This window comes from Mus pahari, chromosome 18 (genome assembly GCF_900095145.1).
Source record: "Mus pahari chromosome 18, PAHARI_EIJ_v1.1, whole genome shotgun sequence".
In the NCBI taxonomy this organism is placed as follows: Eukaryota; Metazoa; Chordata; class Mammalia; order Rodentia; family Muridae; genus Mus; species Mus pahari.
In genome coordinates, this window is record NC_034607.1 from 44,459,187 (window position 1) to 44,484,558 (window position 25,372).

At 46.6% G+C, this 25,372-nt stretch overlaps 1 protein-coding gene across 2 annotated transcripts in view; it reads left to right on the top strand.

The window, feature by feature from the left end:
• Vit (vitrin) overlaps positions 1-25,372 on the top strand; it is a 120,800-nt gene that overhangs the window by 63,751 nt on the left and 31,677 nt on the right. For both annotated transcript variants that reach the window (XM_021217930.1, XM_021217931.1), the window contains 3 exons: positions 1,028-1,161; positions 6,482-6,559; positions 13,794-13,979. In XM_021217930.1, the coding sequence (XP_021073589.1) occupies positions 1,028-1,161; positions 6,482-6,559; positions 13,794-13,979 (398 nt within the window). The remainder of the gene's footprint in view (positions 1-1,027; positions 1,162-6,481; positions 6,560-13,793; positions 13,980-25,372) is intronic.

Genomic DNA, 25,372 nt, shown 5'->3' on the forward strand with positions numbered 1-25,372 from the left:
AACCCTATAGGTGGAACAACAATATGAACTAACCAGTACCCCCAGAGCTCGTGTCTCTAGCTGCATATGTAGCAGAAGATGGCCTAGTCGGCCATCATTAGGAAGAGAGGCCCCTTAGTCTTGCAAACTTTATATGCCCCATACAGGGGATCGCCAGGGCCAAGAAGTGGGAGTGAGTGGGTAGGGGAGCAGGGTGGGGGAAGGGTATAGGGGACATTCAGGATAGCATTTGAAATGTAAATGAAGAAAATATCTAATAAAATAATTAAAAAGAAAATAAAGAAGAGACCAAAAACATACACAAGTTAAGAATAGGAATAGGCGGGCTAGAGAGATGGCTCCACCATTAAGAGCACCAACTGCTCTTCTGAAGGTCCTAAGTTCAAATCCCAGCAACCACATGGTGGCTCACAACCATCTGTAACAAGATCTGATGCCCCCTCCTGGAGTGTCTGAGGACCGCTACAGTGTACTTACACATAATAAATAAATAAAAGCAAATATTTAAAAAAAAAAAAAAAAAAAAGAATAGGAATGGGAATAGGAAAGCGAGGGAACTAGAAATCTGAGTCATGAGGGCCAAGAGAGTTTCTGGCTGGCACAACAGACATTTGACACGGAAAAGGGGTCATCTGACCTAGAGGTCAGGTGTCAAGTCCAGTGGTGGAAATACCATGGGGTGGGGGTGGGGAAGTAAAGACAGGGTTTCTCTGTGTAGCCCTGGTTATCCTGGAACTCACTCTGTAGCGGCTGCTGACCTCAAACTCACAGAGATCCGACTGCCCCTCCCTCCCTCCTTCCCTCCCTCCTTCTCTCTCCCTCTCTCCTCATGCTCAGCTAAACACTGTATGGAGAGTGACTGCAAATCTGAGCAAAGGTTCCCTTAATGTCACTGCTTTCGAGTGCCTGGCTAAAGACCAAGGGCAGTTGTCGAGCTGTAGATGTATGATTCCTTCCAAGGTTTTGTGGGGGTTTTGTTGTTGTTGTTGTTGTTGATCGTTGTTGTTTATGTGTTTTCTTTTTATAGCGGTGTGCTGGATAACTCAGGAGGGAAAATACTTGTTCGGAAAGTTGCTGGGCAGTCTGGTTACAAAGGAAGCTACTCGAACGGGGTTCAGTCTTTATCCTTACCCAGATGGAGAGAGTCCTTCATCATCGCAGGTATGTCGTACCCCCGAGGTCCCTGCTGGATGCAGGCATCTGCAGTGACCCCAGGACAAAATGTGATCATTGGGTTGGTGTTACTTTTTGCCGGTGGCCTACTCATTTCAGAAACATATCAAGCATTGTTCTAAAACCTAGAATTATGAAACAGATTACACTTACTTGAAAATTACAGCCAAGTCAAACCTGGAAATCCTAAGCACATCATTGCTCATGTGAACTGCATCACAGCTGTCTCCAAGTTCAGTCAAAACTTGGAGTAAAGTGAGTTACATCTAACAAGTTGGGTTTTGAAACACTAGTCCTTAAGGAGAGCCAAATGTACCCCGTACCTAGAATGTTTTTCCTTGAGTTCTCTAGGATGGGTAGATGGAAAAGAGGTTTGGAGGGACACTGGGCCACAGTTCTATTTTAGATTATTTTAAATTTTTGTTCAATTAATTGCCTTACTGCCGAGTCAGCTCAGCTTCCTAGCTCCATTGAAGTCTTAGAAATAATAATTTTCACTCTTTCTCTCCCTCTGAAAAGGATCACACAAGTAATCTAATGACTGCAGTAGTCTAGTTTCACAATGGACATGTAACCAGCTCTCTCAGAACCATTGGGCCCTGCTTCTCCATTTTTTTGTTTGTTTGTTTGTTTGTTTGGGGGTTTTGGTGGGTTTTGTTGTTGTTGTTTTGTTTTTGCTTTGTTTTTGTTTGTTTGTTTGTTTGTTTTTGTTTTGTTTTTGTTTTTTGTTATTTCTCCAACCCAGACTTTTATTTCGGAAATATTTAAACTTACAGAAAATGTGCAGTGAATACCCATCTCCCTTCTGCCCAGACTCCTCACTTGTTAATACTTGAGTATCTCCTCATTTAAAGAAACTTACGTGGAAAACTCTATAAGCGTCTCTAACACTTCATCTGAAAGTCCTTGCCCATGTGTCTCTATGAGCGCAATCGTTTTCCTGAGTAACTATTGTGGCGCCGCATCTGAAAACTAATGTTAATGTAACACTGTCCAATAAAGAGTTCTTACTCGCACCTCCAAAATATTCCTTATAAGAGCTTACTCTCTGTTTTGGATCTGCAAGATGATCAAAGATTCTGCCTGGTGTTTACTTGTCTCCTCAGTCTCCTTTAACTCCACCACATCTCATCTTGTCACCAGAGAATGGTAATGACATCTATGACATCTAGTGGTATGCCCTACAGTATGGACCAAAAACGGGGCCAGATGTTTTTTCGTCATTGGGTTCAATTTCAATATATACTTCTAAAGATGTATTTGTCTTTTATTTTATGTGTATGAATGTTTTGCTTGCATGTATGTATGTATACCATGTGTGTGCCTAGTGCCTAGGGAGGCCAGAAGAGGATACTAGAAACTCTGGAACTGGAGATATGGACAGTTGTGGGCCATCATGTGGATACTAGGAACCCGCCTCAGCTCATCTGCAAGAGCAGCAAATGCTCTTAACCTCAGAGCCACCACTCCAGTCCCTCAACTTGAATATTTTAAAAAGGACAGATTCCGTGGTCAAATCTCCCTGGCGTCATGGTACAGTGGCCTTTTCAAAGGGCTAGACTGCCAGTTTTCTTTCATTGTTGCTGACAGCAAATTTGATTTCTTCACCAGTATAATATACTTCTCCAGGGCCAAGATATGTGTGTTTAATTAGCAAGCAGAGTGATAGTTGAGTAACTTATTACCCAATAACATTTCCTCAGCAATTTTAATGCCCATTGCCCATCCTAGCTTCACAAATAATACATTAGTCTGTAGTTCTCCAGTATCCTCTTGGGGTGCCGGATGTATAATTTGTACAAGTATCTTATGTACAGTGGTACAGTGTCTGCATGACCTCTCGCATCCTCTCTCAGCATTATGTCGTCTCTAGATTCACTCAGTACCTGACCCTGTGGATACTGTGTAAATGGCTATCCCATCCTTCTGTTTAGGAAATAATGACAAGAAAATAATCACAGGCAAGCACCACGCAGCTACAAATTGTTTCCAAGTATTTTAATTGCAGATTTAGTTGAATCACAAATTTGTATACTACAGAAACAGGGCAAACTGTAACTGCAAAATTATAATTTTCCTAATTATGTCATTCCTTCCACATTAGCGGTTAGCGTCCCTCCCCCAACACCCCCACACGATGTTGTTTTTAATGTAGACTATGGACTCATTTAGGGTTTTTCTTTTAAATATAGTATGTTATTATCAACCACAGAAAACAAATCATTATATACTTTTTTTTTTAATTTCATGTCTCCTGAGATTTGGCCAGAACATTCATTGGTGTCACATTTGATTTGGAGCACAAGATAAAGTCCTGTGCTCTCCTTACCCTTCCGTTGCCCGAGACCCCAGTCTCCTATTTTCTCTGACCTCCCAGAAAGATTGAATTCGATGGGATTATCCTAAGAAGGAGTCCCCCAACCCTCACCCCATGTAAAGGGAAAGACCTTGATATACCCTGGGTCTGCTAGACTGGCAGGTTTTCTGACCTCCGTTAGACATCTCAGGCTCCAAACCCATATCTCCCCATCCATCGGAATTGACAAAAGTGAAAACGGACGTTTTAGGGTTCGTCTCGAGTGGGGCAAGCTCTGAGCCCGTTACATTACACCAATGAGCTTGGTTTCTTTATTGGATCATGGAAGGGCATCAACCACAGAGTAAGTGGCAGCAAAGCCTCCTGACAAAGAATTCTCCCGGGCAGAAACCAAAGGGCAAGGGCAGTGTCTTGTTGAACAGAGAGAACGACAACCTTCACTTAGGAGTGTGGCGAGCAAGCGAGAGTTTTCAAACTTACAACTCAGCCTGCGATCCAGGCATTGCACCGGGACTTTAAAGGAAGACTAGAAATGAGAGACGAGGAGTGTTGGGGATTTTTTGATGCTGCCATTTGCTCTTTGATTTTTGCAATAAAAGCAGCTTAATTGGTTGATTCTCTATAAATCTCAACTTCCTCCAGCCCTCATTCTGCCCTGTGACATTTAACAGAAAATGATTGTGGCCAGAGATAATAAGCACTGTGCTTGCACAGTAAATGGGAGGCCTCTTTCAACTGGAGGGAGGTGGGCACTGTCTCATAAGGTTGTGGCCAAGGACGCCCATGTGAGTCAGAAGTTCACAGCCAACAAAGCCTCGCTGGATTGGGTCAGAGCCCTCTTCAGAAGGCTCAGGTGCCAGTGTGACCTTTCTCTGGGGTTTTATTTATATTTTTTATAGGTCGCCATGCTTCTTTAATTAATCTACTTTGGGGATCTTGCAGCTGTCAGGGCAAGACAAGGTATGTGGTTCTGGGCTGCACCATCCTGGGACAGTGTTGGCTTGTGAGAGGTCACGGCAGGTCCCCCATATAACTCGCTGCTGTCCTTTGATTCACATTTCAGACACCTGGGCAGATGCTCATTGGCCTTCTGAGCAAAACCACAAAGAACTACCTAACTTTAGTCATAAGAGTAGTCAGACGGTGGGTGGAAACCTCTGCCTCCCTCTCTGTGAACTCGGTGTGGCCCACAGCCAGGAGGCCCCTCATGGGGTCCAAACAGCTTCAACCTGGGTCTGCTCAGAGCAGGCCCCGACATGGCTAAAGACTTGGGAATGACCCGTTCTGCTCCCCAGATGATTTTAATGCAATGATGTAAGAGGCACCTGTAAGCCAGAGTGTTTGCCTCATTTTTGCCTTTGAGTGGAACTTACAGGTAATGTCTGAATAAAGCTTTGCATCTTTGTGGGCATATGAAGCTCGGAATATGCTTTAATTTCATTTTTCATTACATCGCTGTAACTTTTTAGAGGTCATGTCATTATTTATATTTTTCTCAGTGAAAAATTAATAAACAGAGTCTATATCAGCTAATTAAATGTAAAAATAAGGGCCAGTACGTAGTTCGGCGGTAGGACACTCAGCTAGCTCAAAGCCGTAGGTTTGCTTCCTGAGACCATCAAAATAAAAAAATGAAAAAGAAAAATAGAAGTAATAGAAAAACTGAAATAGAAACCCAGATTTTCTTAGTCTTGGGTGCCCCCTGAGACCTCACAATCCTTGTGCCGTAGAATGATTGGCACATTCCTGGGCCACCTCACTCCATTTGCCACACGACACCACCCCTTATCATTCTCTCCAAGGACTTCCTTGTGTCCAGAGATTGATGCTTTTATATAAATGATAGCAAGCCATGCTTCCACCACCCCACAGCTAGAGCATAGGGACTGTAGCAAGGGGTTAAGCACTGAGCTATCCCTCATGGGGCTGGAGAGATGCATCCAGCGGTTAAGGGAACTCGATACTCTTGTAAAGGACTGGTGTTTGGGTTCCTAGCACCCCATTAAGGGGCTCATTAATGCCTGTGACTTTAGCTCCAGGAGATCCAAACCCTTCTTCTGGCCTCTACACACACACACACACACACACACACACAGAGAGAGAGAGAGAGAGAGAGAGAGAGAGAGAGAGAGAGAGAGAACAGAAGAAATCTTTAAAGATATGTCCTCATGTTATAACCATATGAGGCACTCACTGCTCATGGCCCTGGGATCATCACAGCCATGCACAGACTAATGAAGATTTCTGGGGCCAGGAAGGAGAATACCTGCATTCCATTGGCACTTTCAATTTTGTAGAACAAAGTCTGGCATCTCTTGGAAATTAGATGGCTTCATAGGAAATAGCCTTCCGGGGCAATTTTAGTCATCCCAAGAAGGATGACTACTTACAACTCTGCCGGATCATCGATGATCCAGCTCTGGTCTTCTATTGTGTCCTTGCCTTGCATCCAACGTCTCTCCCCAAGTGACCACCAATGGTTATTTTCAAGGAGGACCTATATACAACTTCTTCCAAGCTTTCGTGATGCTCTGGATTTCAGACGGGTCCCACAGGGTTCCAGGAAGTGAGAGGTAGCTCTGCCCCCCCCAAGACAGTCAGCCCAAGACCTAAAGGGAGCATAGTACAGTGTTTCCCATCCATCTACCATTGTAATTGAGCTCTCAAAGCCGTGTGGGTGGAAAACCACTCAGCTTACCTGCCGCGTCTTCAGGAGCAAAACAAGGAAGTGCAAATGTTAAGCAACTCTGAGTCATGGGGATTTTATTACTTCCATTCTGTTATTAATAAAAAACAAGTGTCTCACAGGAAAACAAAATGCCACTTGACTTTCTTATTGCAATCGACAACTCCGTGCAAGGGCGGCAGATGTTGGGGAACTCGAGAGAGATAAATTAGAGATAATCCACTTATCACCACTGAGAGATTTGAAAACCCACCCCAGAAATAAATTTCTTTCTTTCTCTTTCTTTCTTTTTTTTTCTCTTTCAGAAAGTAAGCCCCAAAAGGGTGTGACCTACCCATCGACTCTTACATATTCATCATCCAAAACTGCAGCTGCTAAAGCAGGCAAGTGTGCATGTGTTATCTCATCCGAGATGAGCACGCGATGCTGTATTCTAGAAGATGATATGGAAGTTAACATCTTACCCAGTCAAGCTCCACTGACCTTCGTGATGCTTTAATCAATGCCAGGAACCTGGCACCGAAATCAATGCGATCAGACAGCGTGGCTTGGGGGTGGGATGTTTTCCGTTGTCGTTCTCACGGTTTGATATTGTCTGTATTTGTGTCGTTTCCGTTCCGTGTGACTGTGGCCTTGAATTTTTGTTGTCTTATTACTTTAGACTATGGTCAGATCTTATGCCTAGAAGCGTTTCCCCGGCAACTAAAAGGGAAAAGGCTGCCTCTACTTGGCCATAAAGCAAAGGGGAGGGCAGGAAGGAGAGGGGATGGCGAGCCTTATCCACTAACAGCAAGCAATCAAAGCAATGAATCTGAATCCGTGCAAAACACACATCTCTGGGGCTTAGCCACGTCAGCCTCCTCCTCGGAGGGCAGAGACTAGGAAATTCCCCTTCCCAAGTTGCCATGCTAAATCCAGAACAGTGCCCTCCCTGGTGTCCTCTTGAGGGGTGCTTTGATTTCTCACACAGTTGCTCTCTCATAGAGTTTGGCATTCCAGAAACATGGCAGCGCGTAGATTTGGTTCATGTTCTGCTCATGGATGTAGGCTGGACTTGGCTCTGGAATTTCAAGAGCTGGTGTTTCTTAAATATTTGCTGTGTGCCAGCCACTGAGACAAGATAAATAGTTTTTTAGTCAGTCCAAATTACTACCAAGGTGTCTTGTTCTTAGCCCTAAGGCACAGTTTTGGAAAAAAAAAAAAAAAAAAAAAAACAGCTTAGAGAAGTTGTGTACGTTTTTGCTGACAAACAGCAAAGAAGTAGCGAAGCCAAGAGTCAGACAGTGTGGCTCCAAACACCACTCTCTAAGTGACTATGCTGTACCCGATGAGCCTTTACAAGCAAGCATACTGGGGCTTGACAGCTTGTCACGGCTTCACCTATACCTTCAGTGACACTTTGATCGCAGATGTGATCGTGACATATTTATTGAGTTGCAAGCCCATAGCTGTCCTGTTCCTCACCTTAAGAACCAGATCTGAGATCAGCCCTGTCTTCTTTGGGTGAGGGCACGAGGAAGGAGTGGCAACGCTTCCTGACGGTTTCCATCTCGTCCATGTTTACCGCCTCTGCTCCTGTGGTGAGATCTGAATAGGTGACTCCTGTAGCGAACTGGTTTCTGTTTTATCGCATCTATGATCGTCCTGGCCCCATCCCTTTCTGCCATTCCTGGGATACCATCCCAGGAACCAGCAGTCCCTGCACTCAGAACCCGGGGCTTCTTTCTCTCTGGACTACCCTGAGGCAGCCCTGAGTTGCTTTGAGGTGAGCTTACCCTCTTTCTCACTCTGCCTGTAGCTGTTGACGGTCTTTGGCCCTGAGGTGCGTTCATGGCTCTGATGACCTAGGAGATCTCAAGTGTAGAAAGTTCCCAGAGCCAAGTAAGCCCCTGACTTCTGATACCTGTGTCAAGACCCTCTCCCTTTTTAGTCTGAGGGGAAAGCACCTCTAGCCTTCCAGAATTCGCCCCTAGTGCCTCTGCAAAACCCTCTCCAGCAGGTCCAGGATGTATTTGTGACTGTTCTACCTCAGAAAGACTGGCAGGACATGGGTCAGCCATCTTTACCAGTTCTTGAGGCTCGGGGAGACAGCAGGAAGGATGGAAGCACCCTGTCACCCCAGCATCCCCACCCAGCATGGCTCCTGGCCTCGCCCTGTGTTTTTTCTTGGTCCTTTTCCTCCGGCTCACTGCTTGGGGAGACTTGGGTGTGGTGACCGTACAGATTAACCTGGAATGGTCACCAACATGGGAAACTCAGAGACAAATTCCCTGGCATACAGTTTTCAGGTCCTCTGGCTTCAGCCCTCAATCCAAACCTGAAAGGGGGGGGGGATGCACAAAATGGGGGGAACACACAACATCCGGTGACCACAGCCCTGAGTCCTCTCTGTGCCAGATCCCTGAACTGCAAGAGCCTGAGGCAGTATCTTCCAGGTTTCAGATAAAGAAGGGTTTCGAAATTTGCCCAGGGGTGTGATTGGCTGTAAGTGGTTCCTTAGAGACGGATGGGTGGCGGCATCCTGAACCAGGTAACCATGGTGAGGGGAGAGCAGGGAACCAGGGCAGGTAAGAGATGCTGCTCTGGATTTTGGAATCCATTTGGTTTCGAAGCCCCAGGTAGTAGAGGCTGGCCCAAAGCTCCCCTTATCTACACCAGCCTTGGCAGAGCTGAATTGCCTCCACACACCAAACCCTTGTCTATATGCCTATGTAGTATCTTTGAAGTAGTGTGGTGAGTCATGGGGGGGGGGGTTGTCCCTCCCACTTCAACTTAAGTCTATAAAGTATGCAAAAGTCCCAGTGTTAAAACACAACCATTGCTGTTGTCACCTGTCCCCATTACCAAACCTCCTTAACCTCCTGGGACATATCACCAGGTATTATTGTCTGTTCCTTATTTCTAGAACATTCACACTTGTCCTTGCACATTTCTTCTTCATCCATCCATTAGATCACATGTATTAAGTCCCTTCTGTGGGCCAGACCCAAGCTAAATGATGTATCTGCCAAAGGGATGTGTGGGATCTCGTTCTGTCTTTAAAGGACGTGTCCACACGGGGCGAGCTCTTACTAATTTATATAAAATATTCCAGTGAGGACTATGAAAGCATGGCCTCATTGCTAAGTAAAATAATAAATCCTTTAGTGAGCAAAACAGAAAAGAAGTAGATTCGAGGCCAACTATGGCTCAGGTCTCAGCACGCTGCATAAAATGCTTACTGGGCTCCCAGAGAATGAGTTAACTGGTAAATCAGGTTACGATGACCCCCAAAAGCATAGCCAAGGTCTTCAGTGGCAAATTATCTCGCTTGAACCCTGGTAGGCATCCGATTTGCCTCGCAGGGCTCACGCTGGGGACAGATATTACCTGGAAGGTGAAGGCTGTCTCTCCCAGGCTGTTAGCAACCATTAAGCAGGCAGCTGTTACTTGACGACTGCCTCCTTTTGCTCTGAGCGGGAATAAACACAGGTAAGTGTGGATTTGCATAAATGCCTGAAAAAAAAACTGGGGAGGCACATTCCTGGTGTCAAAGAAGGCTGAGGAAATCTGCTCCAGAGGGAGTGCCAGGACAGTGCCCCCCTGCCTCCCCTGGGCAGTTTGCTAAGCCTTACCCTGGAGGAGGTAAGGCTGGTTCATACTGCAGTAAGTTTTACCTCCCAGGCATCTCTGGGCTTCACAGCCCATATCCAGCACAACACACACACACACACACACACACACACACACACACACACACACTCTGTCACCACCCCTGACAGTAAGCTTTAGTGAGCTCGCCAGAGATCTTGAGATATAGTCAGGAATTCTCATGTGACCAAAGCCCATCTTTCACTTTCTTCCCTTCTTGTGGACAAAAAGAGTGTGGGTTTGGAGTCGACCGCCCTTGAGTTCAAACCTCATCTCTACTTCTGTTCATCATTGTAAGTGGGGATACTTCCTGACCTCTTAAAAAGCCTGTCCCTTAGCTTAATATAGGGATATTTGTGTCCACTTCTAGGAAGGACTGTGACAATCTTCACCAGGAATGTTTACATAAATATCCTCCAAAGTGGCAGAATACAGTAGATAAGCACTGGATCTTAGACCTCCTGCCCTAGTGTACAGCCCTAAGGCTCAGAATGAGTTAGTGGTAAGAAGAACCAACACTCAGACCTATGGGCATCTTGGCTCTGTCCTTGTCACAGCTACAAGGCACACAGCTGTTCGCTGCAGAGGGGGAAGGCATACATAGCATGATGTCAAATGCCAACTCCTACCATTTACTCTATCCGTACATGTGTAATGTACAGTGTGGGGAACGTGTACACTTCATCCAAATCATGGCAGCAGCCCCTGCCAAGTAGACATGACGGTCCCCATTCCTAGAAGACAGGCTCAGTTAGCTTTAGAAGCAAGACTGGCAAGGGTCAGGAGGGCTAGGAGCTCAGTCTGGCTTGGGCTGCAGTTCTTAGATCAAAAATCCCACGGCCCATCTGAGACAGCTTCTCGGGGAGCAATTCCTGGTGCTGCATTAGTAACCCCTTGAGCTGAACTCCACAGAACTGTCAGGTGTAGGAGGCCTGGGGCTCCATCTGCTGCCGTGGAGAGGTTGCTGCTGGGGAAGCTGCTCTTGGCTCTGCCCAGATGAATCATGCAATGAGAGGTTTGGGGAAAAGCTTCTGAAAGGATGGGGGGGGGGGGAATTCCATATATCTGACACCGCCTGCAGAAACCATTTGACAGGGTATTATGTCAGATTGCTCATAGTGAACCAAGAGTGCGACATTCTGTAAGGAGCCCGGAGAATTAGGTTAGGAACAGAAGCACCCTCTACCTCCACAATAAAGATGGTGCTAATGAACGACAGAGAGTGAACAAAAACATAGACAGAGACGCACGACTCTTGAGTAAATTGACCAAGCATTTGAAAGCAGCCGTGTCCAGGGTCATTGGCTCCCTTCGTGAGAGTTAATCTCTGGTTCTCTTGAAAATGAATATTCACAAATAGAGATGAGTGGGGTAGCCAAGAGCCTGGTAGGATCTGGCCAATGGAGTAAGAAAAAGATAATTGTGATTTTTGAACTAGAATAAGTTTATGATAGGAAGATGTTCTAGTAAAAGCTTTACTTTGTTGGATTGTGGATGAATTAATGATTTGAAAGTAAGGCTATACTTGCCCTATAGTTTATATATCCATGGATCCTGACCCTGTCAGCGGAAATCTACAAGCAGTTCTTGGTACCACCTCCCGATGTGAAGCATCCCAAACTCGGGCCTGCATCTCCCTCAAAAGGAGCTAAGGGCTTCTCACATCAGCACGGGGCAGAGGATCCCTCCTGAGAAATTAAACACTTCTCCAGGACTTATTACGAATGGCTATCATTCAAAGTAAAAGGAACGTCGTACATGAGATAATCTGGGTTCTGCCCCAGGATGGTACAGATGCCGACCGAAGCCCAGACGCCCTCTATGGCTCTGTAATAATTGTCTGGCCCAGTCTTCTGACTGATTTAAAGACGGCTAACTGTTGGCAAGCAACAGGTTAAATGAAAATGAGGAACCTGCTTCTGATCCACAAGAGCAGACAGAATGGCTGAATTGAACCCTGATCCTGGGTTTGTTTTTGTTTGCTTGCTTGTTTGTTTGTTTGTTTGTTTTCTGGCCTGCTCTCCCAAATTAGTGCTGTGGTTTCGCCTCTAGAAGGCGACGGTGTTGGGTTTGGAAGGGTGCAGGTGGCAGTGCTGAGCAGCGGGTCTGAACACCCCATCAAATGCTGTCTGCAGGGCTGTAGCTCTGACACTCTTCTAGGATGCCATGTCAAGAATAGTGTCACATGACATCAAGGAGCCAATAGGGTGGAGAAAGAGGCATCGTTTGCCCTCAGACTTTATCCCCTTAGCCTGTTTTCCCACGTGTCTTAAAATGCATCAATCCCAAACACAGTGATTAACAACGAGAGCCAGGATGCTATGGTGAGCTGAGAAAGTCCCTTCCAAAAGATACTGAAATCCCTGTCACTGGGAGCGGACCTGAGCGTGCCCTTATATGGAGAGGAGTGGAGCGCTAGTATGATTAAGGGTCTTGACACTGGATATTTTCCTGGATTATCTGGGTAGGTCCTAAAATAATCACATACATCTCCATAAAGGGAAAGTAGAGAGAAATTCCTTCACACGCTGTGAAGGACTGGGGGATGCTAACCTCAAAAGCAGCCACAAACCAATCCAGATGAACTCGGCTGATGCGGGAACACAGTCTACCCTCAGGTTTCCTTAAGGAAGCCCAGTGCTGCTTTAAGTTTGTCCCGCTAGTCCTTATTTTGAAACCCTGGTCCCAGAAGCATAAGAAAGATGGAACCCTGTAGCTTCAAGCCTCCAAGTTTAGGTCAGTGTATTACAACAACACCAGGACACCAGATTCCCAGTTATAGACGGTGATGCGCTTCACTTGATGCCTGGTAGCCACTGGCAATAGACCCAGAGCTGAGAGGGCTGATCACGTGGGGGACCATTATGTCTCTTTATGGCCCTGGTCTAAGGTCTCCAATATTGTCTCCAGCACTCATGAGGTAACCTCTCTTGCCCTAGACCTCAGGGAGACTCTGAGTAACTGGAGCACCAGCAAATCGAGACTTGCTTTGCAGGTAGAGCCTTGGATCAGCACCACACCCTCTGGAAAATGACTCCCCACTCGGGCTCAGAGATGGCTCAGTGGTTAAAAGAACTTGCTGCTCTTTCAGAGGACCTGGGTTCGATTCTCAGTACCCGTGTAGGGCAACTCGCAAACACCCATAACTCCAGCTCTAAAGGATAGGATCTGACTCCCTCTTGCGGCCTTCCCTGATACTACACTCAAATGCGTAAGCCCACACATATACATGGTTAAGAATTAAAATAAATCTTAAAATAGCCTCCCACTCATACTCATGCAAGAAGTCAAAACCAAACTCAGTGGCACAATTGTAGGATATCAAAGTGGGAGGGGACTTGTTGGGGGAAAGGGCTCCAGGGCAGGGAGATGATGAGAGTGAGTGACAGGAAGTGAAATGTTCCAGTCAGTATCCACACATGAGAAAGGATAACAGCAGGACACAAGCTAAACCTTCGTAATTTAGGAGAACCTAGATGGTCCTTGCCGTTGAGTTAGTTCCATCATCCCAATTATTGGCAAGACATCTGAGCCCGGAAGTCAGCTTGACTGCTCAGGAACGTAAACCAGCATGCATTCTGTAAGAGTGAGCCATGGTGGGGGTGCTGGAAGGACCGTGCATCCGTGGGCCAATTACAACTGAGATAGCAAGGTTATAGAACGGGAAGAAAGAGAAATAGATGTTAGAAAGGAAAACAAAACACTGCTCGTGGGGCCTGGCAAAGTAACCTGGCCACGAATCAGGTTCTGCCTTTTCTATGTTGCTATGGTTTTGAACTGCAACCTAAATGTGTTGTTTAATCTTGGTTGATTGGCCTTATCGCTCTGAAATTGTACAGGCTGTCTATACAGATTCTACACTCTATAGCAACTTGCACAAGTCTCTGCTAAAAGCCAGTGGGGCTCAGTGAACGTTTATTTGACTTCTGGTCCTCTAAGTCCCGCAGACAGTTTTGCGGGCACCAATGCAACTTGGCTTTCTTACAGGTGAGACCACAAAAGCCTACGAGAAGCCATCTATTCCAGGGACAACCATACAGCCTGTCACCCTGACACAGGCTCAAGCTACCCCGGTAGCTGAGACCACCCACAGAGCCACCTCAAAGCCACTTGCAGCATCTGTCACCAGCAGCCCCAGACCCCAACCTTTGGGCCACAGGAGTCAGGAGATGGGTGAGTAGATGGGTCCTGTATCACTGTGTACCACAGGAGCGGAATGGTGTATCCTTAGAGGAACAGCTGTTGGGGGATCTGGGTGTGTAGTATCTCGCTCTTACCCTTTCGACTAGTGACTCAGGAGTGTGTGAGACCTTCACCAGGGTGGGAGGCAGCAGGCTCTGTCTTCCAGGTTCAAAACACAGTTACCATTGTCACACTTGAGGAGGTCGGGTAGCATGCCGGTTAGGTACAAACATTACCTTTCCTCCCTCCAAAAGCTCATGTGAAAGACGGTAGGCTTCGCTCTGACCATTGTCGTGCTCTGGACTTTGTTTCCTTAAGTAATAAATAGCCCGTACCCAGAAGTCTTTAGATGTTGAGAATAAAGCCAAAAGGCTCCCTTTAGGAGGTCAGATAGAGCTTGTATCTGCTCGCCGCATTCACAGGCTTCTGTCTTCACTACCCAGAGATAAAAAGCACCTGTGTCAGTTCAAATAGTTTTCTGGTGGAGGAGGGGGAGGGATGGGAAGGCGTGCGAAGGGCTCCCTATTATCTCGGAAGGTCTCTCTGAGTTGCTCCTGACTGCTGACACGTTTTTCCTTCTGGGAGGACGGTCCCGGGACTGACTTTTTTCAGCCTGACCCAGTTTTCAGTCATCACTGCTATGCAGCCTGACCCTTCTTCCCTGGCAGAGCCTCGGCATCTGCCTACCCGTCCTTTGGTTTTTCCACAGGAGAAGTCCCACTTTCAACACACTGGGCCTTTTTCTGAGTAACTCACACATATTCGCTTACTGGGTCACAACAACTCCATGGAGCCGATCTATAGGACTTCTAACTGGAAACAAATCCATTGTTACGGTGACTAACCTGAGGACGAAGGGGATAAGGGAAAGAGAGGCCAAGGTCACACAGGCGGGCGAGCAAGCAGAGCAGGAATCCAAACTCCAACGCCTGGAATCCACCGCCATTAGCAAACACATCAGTACAGTCGGAGTCTTGGAGGACCACACATTGACCAGGACGAAGTGGCAAGATTGGAGGCTGCTGGGCTTCCCTGATTTAATTTAATGATTTAATTTAGTAATTAATAGTCACTATCAGGCTGCACACCACACGTGCAGTCCCTAGGCCAGGTATAGCACACGCTTTATCATAGTCTTGCCAATGATTCCTGGAAGTAGTGGCCTCTAAAGGTCCCAAATCAGAGACTCGTAAAAATAATTGTGTAAAGTTTTGAAACGCCTCAGACATGCTCCCTGCCCCATCCTATTCTTGTTATTTCTATTACACTAATAGTAATACAAGTTATTGATACCTGGCAACAAAAGAGAAGTATTCTGAGGTGCTGGGTAACCATGTCTTACAGGATTTCCTAGAACCAGAGCTCTTACTCTATTACATCCCAAGTGCTTGGCTTTCCAGTCCTCCACTCTTTCAAACACATTCTAGTATCTGAATCGGTAGTTGTCCCTCCCGGAGGGCATCTTATGTAACGGCACAGTGAGTGCGTGGCTTGTTTTCTGGGCTACACTGGCAGCTTGGAAGTCTTGGTGCCAATTTGGCTGAAAACCCCTCAAAAAAAACCTGAGGTAGTGACTCCCAACCTGGCAGAGCTGTGTTTCTCCTGGCTTTGGGAGAGCGGCTTTGGACAGCAGCCTCCCGGCCCGCCAGTGTTCTCTGTTCATGCTCACACAGCGCCTGCTTCTCTGCAACCCACACGCTGCTGAGCAAGTCCTTGGAGAGGGCGAGGTCTCTGTGCAGCGGGCACCACAGCTGTTAAGACGGGAGCCCAAGTAGGCAGGGACGGAGGACTTCTCAAACGTGGCGTTGTCCACTCAAAGGCATTCTGCAGCCAAGAGAAGAAGCAGATGCGAATGCCCAAATGCATTTGTCCATTTAGAGGAACAGTTGCAGTGAGACGCTTTTCACATCCCATACGATCTGCCCGCTTAAATTTCTTGTGCAGGGGGTAGTGTCCATACGGCTACACAGCTATCGCTACAATCAAACTCTAGGTGTTTCATCATTCCCAAAGGAACCTCGTTCCTACAAACCTGAGCCACCACCCTCTTGGTCTTATATCAGCTGTTCTTAACATGTGGGTTGTGGTCCAATGACGCTTTCACAGGGGTTACCTGAGACCATCAGGAAATAGAGGGGGCTGGAGAGATGGCTCAGCAGTATTGCTCTTCCGAGGGTCCTGAGTTCAAATCCCAGTAACCACACGGTGGCTCACAACCATCTGGTACGAAATCTGATGCCCTCTTCTGGAGTGACTGAAGACAGCTACAGTGTACTTACATTAAATAAATAAATAAATATTTTTAAATTTTTTTTTAAAAAAAGAAAATAGAGACATTGCATTACAACAACAATGTAATTATATAACAGTAGCAAAGGTGCAGTTCTACAGCAGCAACGAGAATAATGTTATGGCCCGCGGACACCCCAACATGAGGAACTGTCTTAAAACGGTCACAGCATTAGGAAGGTTGAGACCCACTGTCCTAGATAAACATCTATCTACTTTTATGAATGACTCTCTTAGAAAAAAAAACTTATGTAAACATGAGAATTTGACTTTGTACTGAGTCTGCAGTTTTCAATGTGAACTTTGTGGGTCCCACATCCTGTTCCATCATCAAATGGATGAAACCTGCCCCCCTCTTCCATCCATGGTACCTCCAAGAAGATGGTCTATAAGCTTGATCATTAATGGTGACTTAAGTGGTCTTCTGTCCTCTTATAAAATAGAATACATACTTAATGTCAGATCACATGATAAAATGGACCAGGGATATAAGCTGCTGTGACTCTTTAACCCAACTACATGAAATAATATCTAGTAGATACATAACTATCTTTTAAATCCTGAAAAGCTGAGATAGTTTGCCAGGGAGAAGAAAACGTTCCTTAGAGTAACAACTGAGGAGTCAGTCGTTACCATATTTTTCCCTGTTATATGTGTGACTGAAACGGAAAGATTCTCGAAGCCGATGGAACTGGGATGTTCAGGCAAAGCCTAATTCATTTAAGAAATATTTTGAATGTCTATTAGGCATCAGAAAACGTTCTAGGAGCTTGGGTTATATCAGTGAATACCCCACCTCAACACACTAAGACCCATAGCCAATCCCTTCAGCTCGGGACACCTGCCACGTGTGTAGCTGGAACCGGGACTGTGTATGCTTGAGGCCCGAGAGTCCTCTTTGTTCTACGCTGAAGTCAGTGCCTCTGCTCAGACAGAACATCACATCTTAGACTCCAAGTGGTTCTCAACCTTCTTAATGCTGCGAAACTTGATGCCGTTCCTCATGTTGTGATGACCCCCCCCAAGTCAGAAAACTATTTCTTTATTGCCACTTTATAACGATAACTGTGTTAGGGTTATGAATAATACAAATATATGATATTCAGGACATCGGAGAGACACTATCTAGGGGTCACGACCCACAGGTTGAGAACCTTTGCCTTAGCAGGCATGTAACAGAAAAAAAAAAAAAAGAGTAAATATTTGGGAGAGACAGGGACTCTCTCGTGTGAAAGAAAGCTCGGTGTAGGAGGACTTCCAGGAAGAAGAGGTTGGACACTATGGTCCTTTCACTGACCCCTTGAATGTACAAGCCAAAGGTAGGAGTACTAAGCCAAAGGGACAGAGACGGCTCGCAGGACAGGAATAAGGCCGTCTTCATGGGAGAGGCTGAGATGGTTCCAGTGCCCCCTAGAGCCTCCAGCGCCAGACAGAGCCACCCAGAGAGCCAGATCCACCACAATAGCTAGAAAAGATGTCTGCAAAGAGAGACCATCTGCAGGCCCACCTGTCGGGTCAGCTGGGATCTCTCAGGTTTATAAAGCAGAGGGATGGTTGCTCCTAGTAGTGTTTGCCCGGTCAGGTTCACGTTAAGAAGCATTTTGGTGGCCACTGCTGATTAGCATTTTTAAAAATGTATGCACAATACAAGTAGACCATAGGGGTAAAGAGCGCTACCTAGTGGCAAGGCATAGAAATGGCAGGGCCGTTCATTTGCCCTCCATTTGCCTGGGCAAGGAAGAGGAGGAGGAGAAGGCGGACAGGGGCCAGAGGAGACCAGTGTCTACCAGTGTCTACCACTGACAGGTCTGCCAACTGGGGAAGTTTCCCTTCTGTAAGGTGTCTGGAGAAAGTTTTTCATAAAACCCAATGTTTTAAAAGACAAGCATTCCTAAAGAAAAAAAAATGGAGAAGACTATGACCAGGCAAGCTACCCTAGAACTAACTACAAATAGCCAACAAATATATTCTTAAAAATATATGCAACTGTATGAGAAATCCAATACATGCCATTGAAACAGAAAGCTGTCGTACAGAGAGAGACAGAGACAGAGAGAATTCATACTGCAAACTGAAATACACCGTTTGGGCATGAGTGTGGGAAAATGACAGAATTCACACTTCCAAGACAGAAGTCTAAAGTAAGTATTATCCAAGGGTGAAGAACAGGCATGGGATGTGTTCACGGGAAGGGAAATGAAGATTTATTTGCCCATCACTAGAAATACAGGCAAAGTTACCATACAGCTGCTGGGCGGAGTGCGGAAGAAAATGAGCTACATATATTCGACAAAAGGCTATTCAGCCATAAAGAAAAATGCAGCTACGGCATTTTCAAGAAAAACGGAGGGGACGGTAGGGATCGGCATTTTCAGAAAAAAAAGGCAGAGTCCAAAAAGGGACTGCGATGCATTCTCCACGCCTCCCGGGTAGGCGTCTGGCTGTGGGAAGCCACAGAACCCCAGTCCGCAGGGGCAGAGAGGGAGCAGTCCGGGGTCCCTGGGCCTCATGGAGTCCAGGGACAACAGGTTCTAGCTCTTGGGCATCGAAGCGAGGTCGGCTCAGTCTGCCCCGGGGCCGAAAGGGGAAGGGGCAGGAGAGAAGGCGCTGGGTGGTTCTCACTCAGGCGAGAGTCTGGCTAGCTCCATTTGGTGAAGCTTGGGTTGGCTGGCAGCGGTGAGTGGAGCACAGGAAGGCCTCCCTGCAGGAGGTTAGATGATGTGGGGCTCCTTACAGGGAGACCTGCCCCATTGCTCTAACATGGCAGATCTCGGTGAGCTTGGTTTGAAGGCAGCCGTGGCCACGTGGAGAGAGGGGAGAAGGGAAGGGGAGAAGAAGAGCAAGAGGTAAGAGACAAGGAGAGAGCAAGAGTTTAAGAGAGACAGGAGGGGCCCAGTAGCTCCTTTTATAGTGGGCTGGGCTACCTTGCTGTTGCCAGGTAACTGTGGGGAGGAGCTTACCTGGCTGTAGCCAGAATACCAGGAGCTTGGGACATTGTCTACGTGACTGATAGTCCCAGGATTACGGAGTTGAGGAGTCGATGTGGTGTCAGGCGCCTGTGTCTGTTGAGCATAGCTTACAGTTCGGTCCCTTGTAGATTTTTCTACTGGGTCTCCCGAGTAAGCCTTGCTCGACCAGAACGCAGACTGCCTTTCACGGTCCAACAGGTATGAACGGGCACTGGCTGGTGTGAGACTGACCTGTGGTAGGTTGCTTGGCCAAAGAAGTGAGGTACAACCCGGGCTTCTAGCCTGGTCCTGCACTTCTGCGTTGTACGTGAGACTATGTACACAGAGCAAGGGTTGGATCGCTAACATACCAAAATCAGAGGCCAGCAACTGCTGGATAGACAACCAAGGACGGTGGCTTGCCGTGCATAGTATATGGAGATAACTTCTTTACAGTGAGCCTATGTTATTGGTATGACGTGTAGAAATAACAAAGCAGCTTTGAGTTCATGTCACATGACTGAAGCAAAGCCAAAAGGAGAAAAAACAAAAATCCATCACAGGTAGCCTTGAAAGAAATTAGAATCTTCTCCCTAACTTTCCCTTCTTCCCCACTGTGAAACATGGGTCTTTCTTTCCCTCGATTGACTTCTTCCTCCAAGGGGCCCGGTGTTTCCCTTTGCAAGCTCCTCTCTCTCTTCTTGTAAAGCCTTCCTTCAGAGAAGCCGCCCAGGAAGCAATGAAGTGCAGTTGACTCTCTACCGGAGTAGTCAAGGCTAACCCAGTGAGTCTCCCGGAGTAGTCAAGGCTAACCCAGTGAACGCTTCGGAAAAAACGACTGACAGCTAATGATTTGTATCAACTCCGTGTTTATGCAGCTTAGGCAAATTGCCGAACCTTAAGCGACATTTCTGTTGAAGGATTGCTTTAACCTCTCCACAAGTGGCACCGCTGAGGGGGAAATGTTTTTTGAGAACAAGGACATTTCAGAAATATGGCCCGTATGAATAAGAGACTTACTTTGCCAGCCATAAAATACAAGGGCGCTTAGTGCCTGGACTACCTAGTCACTGTTCTAAATTCAGTCATATCAATTGACTGATTGGTTGATTGATTGATTGATTGGTGATTTTTTTTCATTCTATCTATCCATCTGTCTGTTTATTTACTTATTTTCCATTCCAGTGCCTCCTCCAGGGCAGGTTCACACTTCACAGGTTCACACTTAGGTTCACACTTCATAGGTTCACACTTCACAGGTTCACACTTCACAGGTTCACACTTCACAAAAGGCTTTGCCTTGGTTCCGACCCTAGTCTAGATTTGCTAGGTTGGGCTCATGGAAAGAATGAGAATTAGCTAGATTCCCATTCACGCTCTGAGCAGTCCAACTGTGCTTCCAGGTCTGTGGTCCCCCGCCACCTACATGAGCAGCCCACCCAGTCCTGGTGAGGCCTCGGCTCCCCCCCCTCCATGCCGCCCCGAATGTTTCCGACAACCCAGAATCCTCCGCACTTGGTTTTGAGCTAACAGATAGTTAATAGAGTAGTAGAATGCTCTGGCCTCGGGTGTGTGAAGAAACCTGTAAGGAAAGTAAGGAAGACATTAAGTAAGCCAGCCCTTAGCCTGATCTCCCTTTCCAGGAGACAATCTCCTACAGGTCGTGATGGCAATTCCTAAGGATTCAGTAACCAGGCTCTTAGACGCCTGAAAAGAGCTACTCTCTGGGGCTCCAGCTTGGGGAAACTCAATGAAAAGATCAAGGGAAATTTTTATCACCTCCCGAGAAAGGGCAGAGTGCATGTTGGCTGGGGACATCTGTGACGCTTCAGGGAAGGAAGCACCCCTCCCCCAGGAGCGTGCCTGTGAGTTGCAACACGCGGAGGGTGCTTCCCACACGTTCCCACCAGGCCTGCTCTGGGAACTGACTGGCTGGCTAAAACTAGCTGTTCTCATTGAGGCCACGGGGCATGAAGGAGTGCCATGAAGAGATATTGGATCCCCCCGCCCTGCTGTTTATGCTTTGCTTATTTATTTAATGGTATGTGTGTGGGTGTCTTACCCACGCATGTGTATGTGCACCACATGTGTGCCTGGTGCCTGCGGAGGTCAGAAGAGGGCATTGCATCTGCTGGATCTGGAGTTGTGGATGGTTGTGGGCCACCATGTGGATGCTGGGAATCTAAGCTCCACCCCCTTCATCCTCATCCTAGCAAGGACTAGTGCCCTTAACTGTCAAGCCACCTTTCCAGCCCCATAGCTTCTGTTTTGTTTGACACATGATAAGAGAATAAGATCCACCCTCCATCCCATACACACACACACACACACACACACACACACACACACAAGCTGCACAACCACATGTGCCAGTGTATATTGTCATCTTGGCTTCAGAACCAGAATTGGCCAAGCCATGGGCCATCTGCTCCTCTTGTTCCCCTGACTGAGATGACTGCCTCCTCTGCAGCCCCTAACGTGGCGCCAACCACAGATAACTCAGCTGATGCCAAACACTCTCTGGACCAGAGCCACTCTCAGCTGGGGACAAAATAAGAGAAAAAAAGCAGTCAGTGGTTTTATGTAGATCTGCTGAGCCCGTAGAATCCCCACAGGCCAGAGGTCCCAGAGGCTTCTTAGGGAAGTCTACAGGAGCAGGTATGATCCTGGCAAACCTCTTGCCCCTTCTAGTCTTGTATCCTAGAAATGTACCTCCACTGTGGCCTTTGGTTTCCCCAGCTCAGCTCCAGGTCAGCAGAGTTTCAGGGCGCACCAAGTCATTTTAGCCTTCAGGAGATACCTTCAGTTCGTCTGTTCTCAGTAAGATAAAGAGGAGGCCTCAATCAAGCCAGAGGCCTAAATGTTCATATTACGTCCCCTCCGGTCCAGGCTGGCTCCTGGGATAAAGTGCAAATACCTAAGGGTACCATGTGAGTCAGACATGTGTTAGGGGTACATGGGAACCAGGCCTCATTCCCAGGCTCCAGATCCCTTTTGTTTGCTGGCTGACCACCTTTCGATTGAATCGAGGTTTTGTTCTATTGAATGCAACTGAGCTCATTGCTTTTTTTCTAATCAAATCATCCTCCAGTTCTTTTGTTCTCTGAGTCTCTGCTTCCTCCTCAGTCTCCTTCACCTTTCTAATGCTTAGGCCTACAAATATGTTCTTAGGTCCCTTCCCCCAGATCTTGTTCATTTCTTCAGCTCTTTCCCATCTCACTAATTATCCTAGTTAGACTTAATCAGACTAGACTCACATGAGACTTGCAATGGAAGGAGTGCTCAGATCAGAATAGCCCGTGAGCTTATCTGGGGAAGTCATCTTGATTTTTAATTGATGTAGGAGGTCCTTGTCCACCATGGGCAGCAGCACCATTCCCTAGTCTTGTAGTCCTGGGCTATAAGAATGCTAGCTAAGCCTGAGCCTGGAAGCAAGCCAGCAAGCACCATTCCTCCACAGTTCCTGCCACATATAGCATACATATCGTACATGTCACATATGTTATATGTATCACATGTGTCATGTGTGTCACATGTCACACATGTTACACAGGTTATACATATAACACCTGTCACACCTATGACACCTGTCATACATGTCACACATGCCACACATGTCATGTGTCATACATGTCATACATGTCATACATGCCACATAGCACACATGTCATACATGTCACACATGTCATACATTTAATACTTGCCATGTATTTCATGCATGCCACACATGTTATAATGCCACATGTGCCATACACATCATACATGTCACACATGTCATACATGTTATGCGTGTCATACATGTCAAGAAAGTTGCCCAGTTCCTCAACTATAAAACTTTTAGATCTTAGAATTACAAAGAATTCTATAAAATGCATCTGGGCAAAAAATTAATCCCCACAGAAGCAAAACCTCTTTGAGGTCTTCAATAACCAACTCATCCTTGGACTTCCAAAGAAAGTCTGAGATTCTAAATGGCTTTCAATTCGAGAGACAACTTCAAATCCATGAACCACAACTTAATGTCTCATCATTTCTGGAGTAGATTTCTCCAGTTCCAACAAATCCTTCCGTGACTTGCAGTGTGTGGCAGAGCTCTGCACCCAGAGCAGAACACAACGCCTGTGTCTGAGAATTACTGCTCCTTTGAAAACAGTGCAGGCTCCAACTGGGCAAACTGCCTCACAATTGGCTCCTCTCCTGTTGAGCCTGCAACTACTCAAATCCCTGGAATTGTTCTCCTGCCCCTAGAATCAGCAGGCCACCTGAATCCTGTCTATGCATACTTGAGTATGAGTATGTGTACCCAGGTCAGAATATCAAGCATGTCCCCGTGGGCTCTGTCTGAGTCAAATAAGCTTCCCTGGCCTGGAAATCTAAGCATGGAATTAGTGTTTCCATGAAAACAGTTTTCCAGGTCCCAAATAAATATCTCACTGTGTGTATTGGAGGATATCCCATTGGTAAACCTGGAGCCACTGATGCCCCCTGGCATAACCTCACACCCAGGGATAGAAAATGTCCCCAGTGGTCTCTAAAAGTGCCTGTGCAACAGGCTACTGGCATACCAATACCTTGGGTCTGTATTCTCTTAGCACTTCCTGTGTGGCTATAGCAAAAGGACATCTGAGGGAGAAGCGCTGCCCTCTTGCCCTAGGGACAGGCAACCAGGAAAGGGAGGGTTCTAGCATCCCTTAGCTCTGGAGGTCTGCTACAGCATCAAACTTCCACTTCCTCCTCCAAACTACACCTCAGGGACTCGCCAGGGAGGGACTTGGGGCCTGTCAGGCCACCTGGGCTTCAGGCCCATAAAGCTTTATAGTCCTAATGGCTATATGTTACAGCTCCCTCTTGGGTCCCATGCTAGTGATTTCCAGATGTGCAGGGAAACAGGGATAACTGAGACCTGCCTCAGTGTCACATGTGATGTGTCAGAGGGACGGGGACCATCATCTTAGGTCCTCTTGAAGACTTAACCACGTTAGTGGGAGTTATAGGTGATGGTGCCAGGTCAAGCTGCTCTGTGGTGTAATCAAGTACTCTGAGGTGCTGGGACAACAGTGGTCCTTTCCTCTGTGTGTGTGTGTGTGTGTGTGTGTGTGTGTGTGTGTGTGTCTGCGTCTGAGTCTATCTGTGTGTGTGTGCATGTGTGTGGGGGTATGGGGATGTCTGTGGGGGTGTCTTGTGTGTGTCTGTATGTGTGTGTGTGTGTGTGTGTGTGTGTGTGTGTGTGTAAGAGAGAGATTAATAGAGGGATAGATTAATAGATTGGTGATAGATGATTGGAAGGATGGATAGATATACAGGTGGATGCATGATTGCAGCATGGATAGATGGATGGATGGATGGACGGATGGACGGAGATTAGGCTCAATCTCTGGAGCCTGTTTACCTGGGCTCAAACTACAACCAAAGCAAGTGTTTGTGTCATAGTTTCCCCAAGTGCACAACGGGGTCATAGCTGTACCTAATTCAGGCTCAGTGTGAATTATTTCTTTCAAGGTGATTCTGGCTGACACTGAATAAGCTCTTGAGGTAAATATTGATGGTTCTTGGATGTTCTTTGCACTGGAAATTGCTCTGAACACAATACTTTGCTTGGCTCTAACTCATCTGTAGAGACATCAACCTTCCACAGGAGAAGGCCATAGGTAAACTGTAGGCGAAGTGGCTATGGCACACACCCCTCCTGTTTTCAGCAGCCTCAGCTTGATCTTCTGACTGACTCCTTCCTATACTGCCCTGTCCCTCCTTGGCACCTGAACACAAAGGCCCTTTTACACATTTACTTCTTGTTACCACAAAGTCCAAAACACACCGAATGTCAGCTGTCCAAATATTTTTCAGGACTGGCTATTAAACGAATGTGAATTTGTTCAGATTTGTCACCAAGGGGGATGAAAGAGGCTTTGGGGACAACAGCTAAGAAGCTGGGGTCACCAAAGTAATAATAATATGCTCAGCATGGTAGCCTTCATGCTGAGGAAAATTTAAAACAGCATTTTAAGAACTTTGGGCAAAACCCAGAGATGCCAGCAGCATCTTTTTAAATAACCCAATCACAAAAGAAGTCACTAGATATGCACTCACTGATAAGCGGATATTAGCCCAGAAACTTAGAATACCCAAGATACATTTTGCAAAACACAG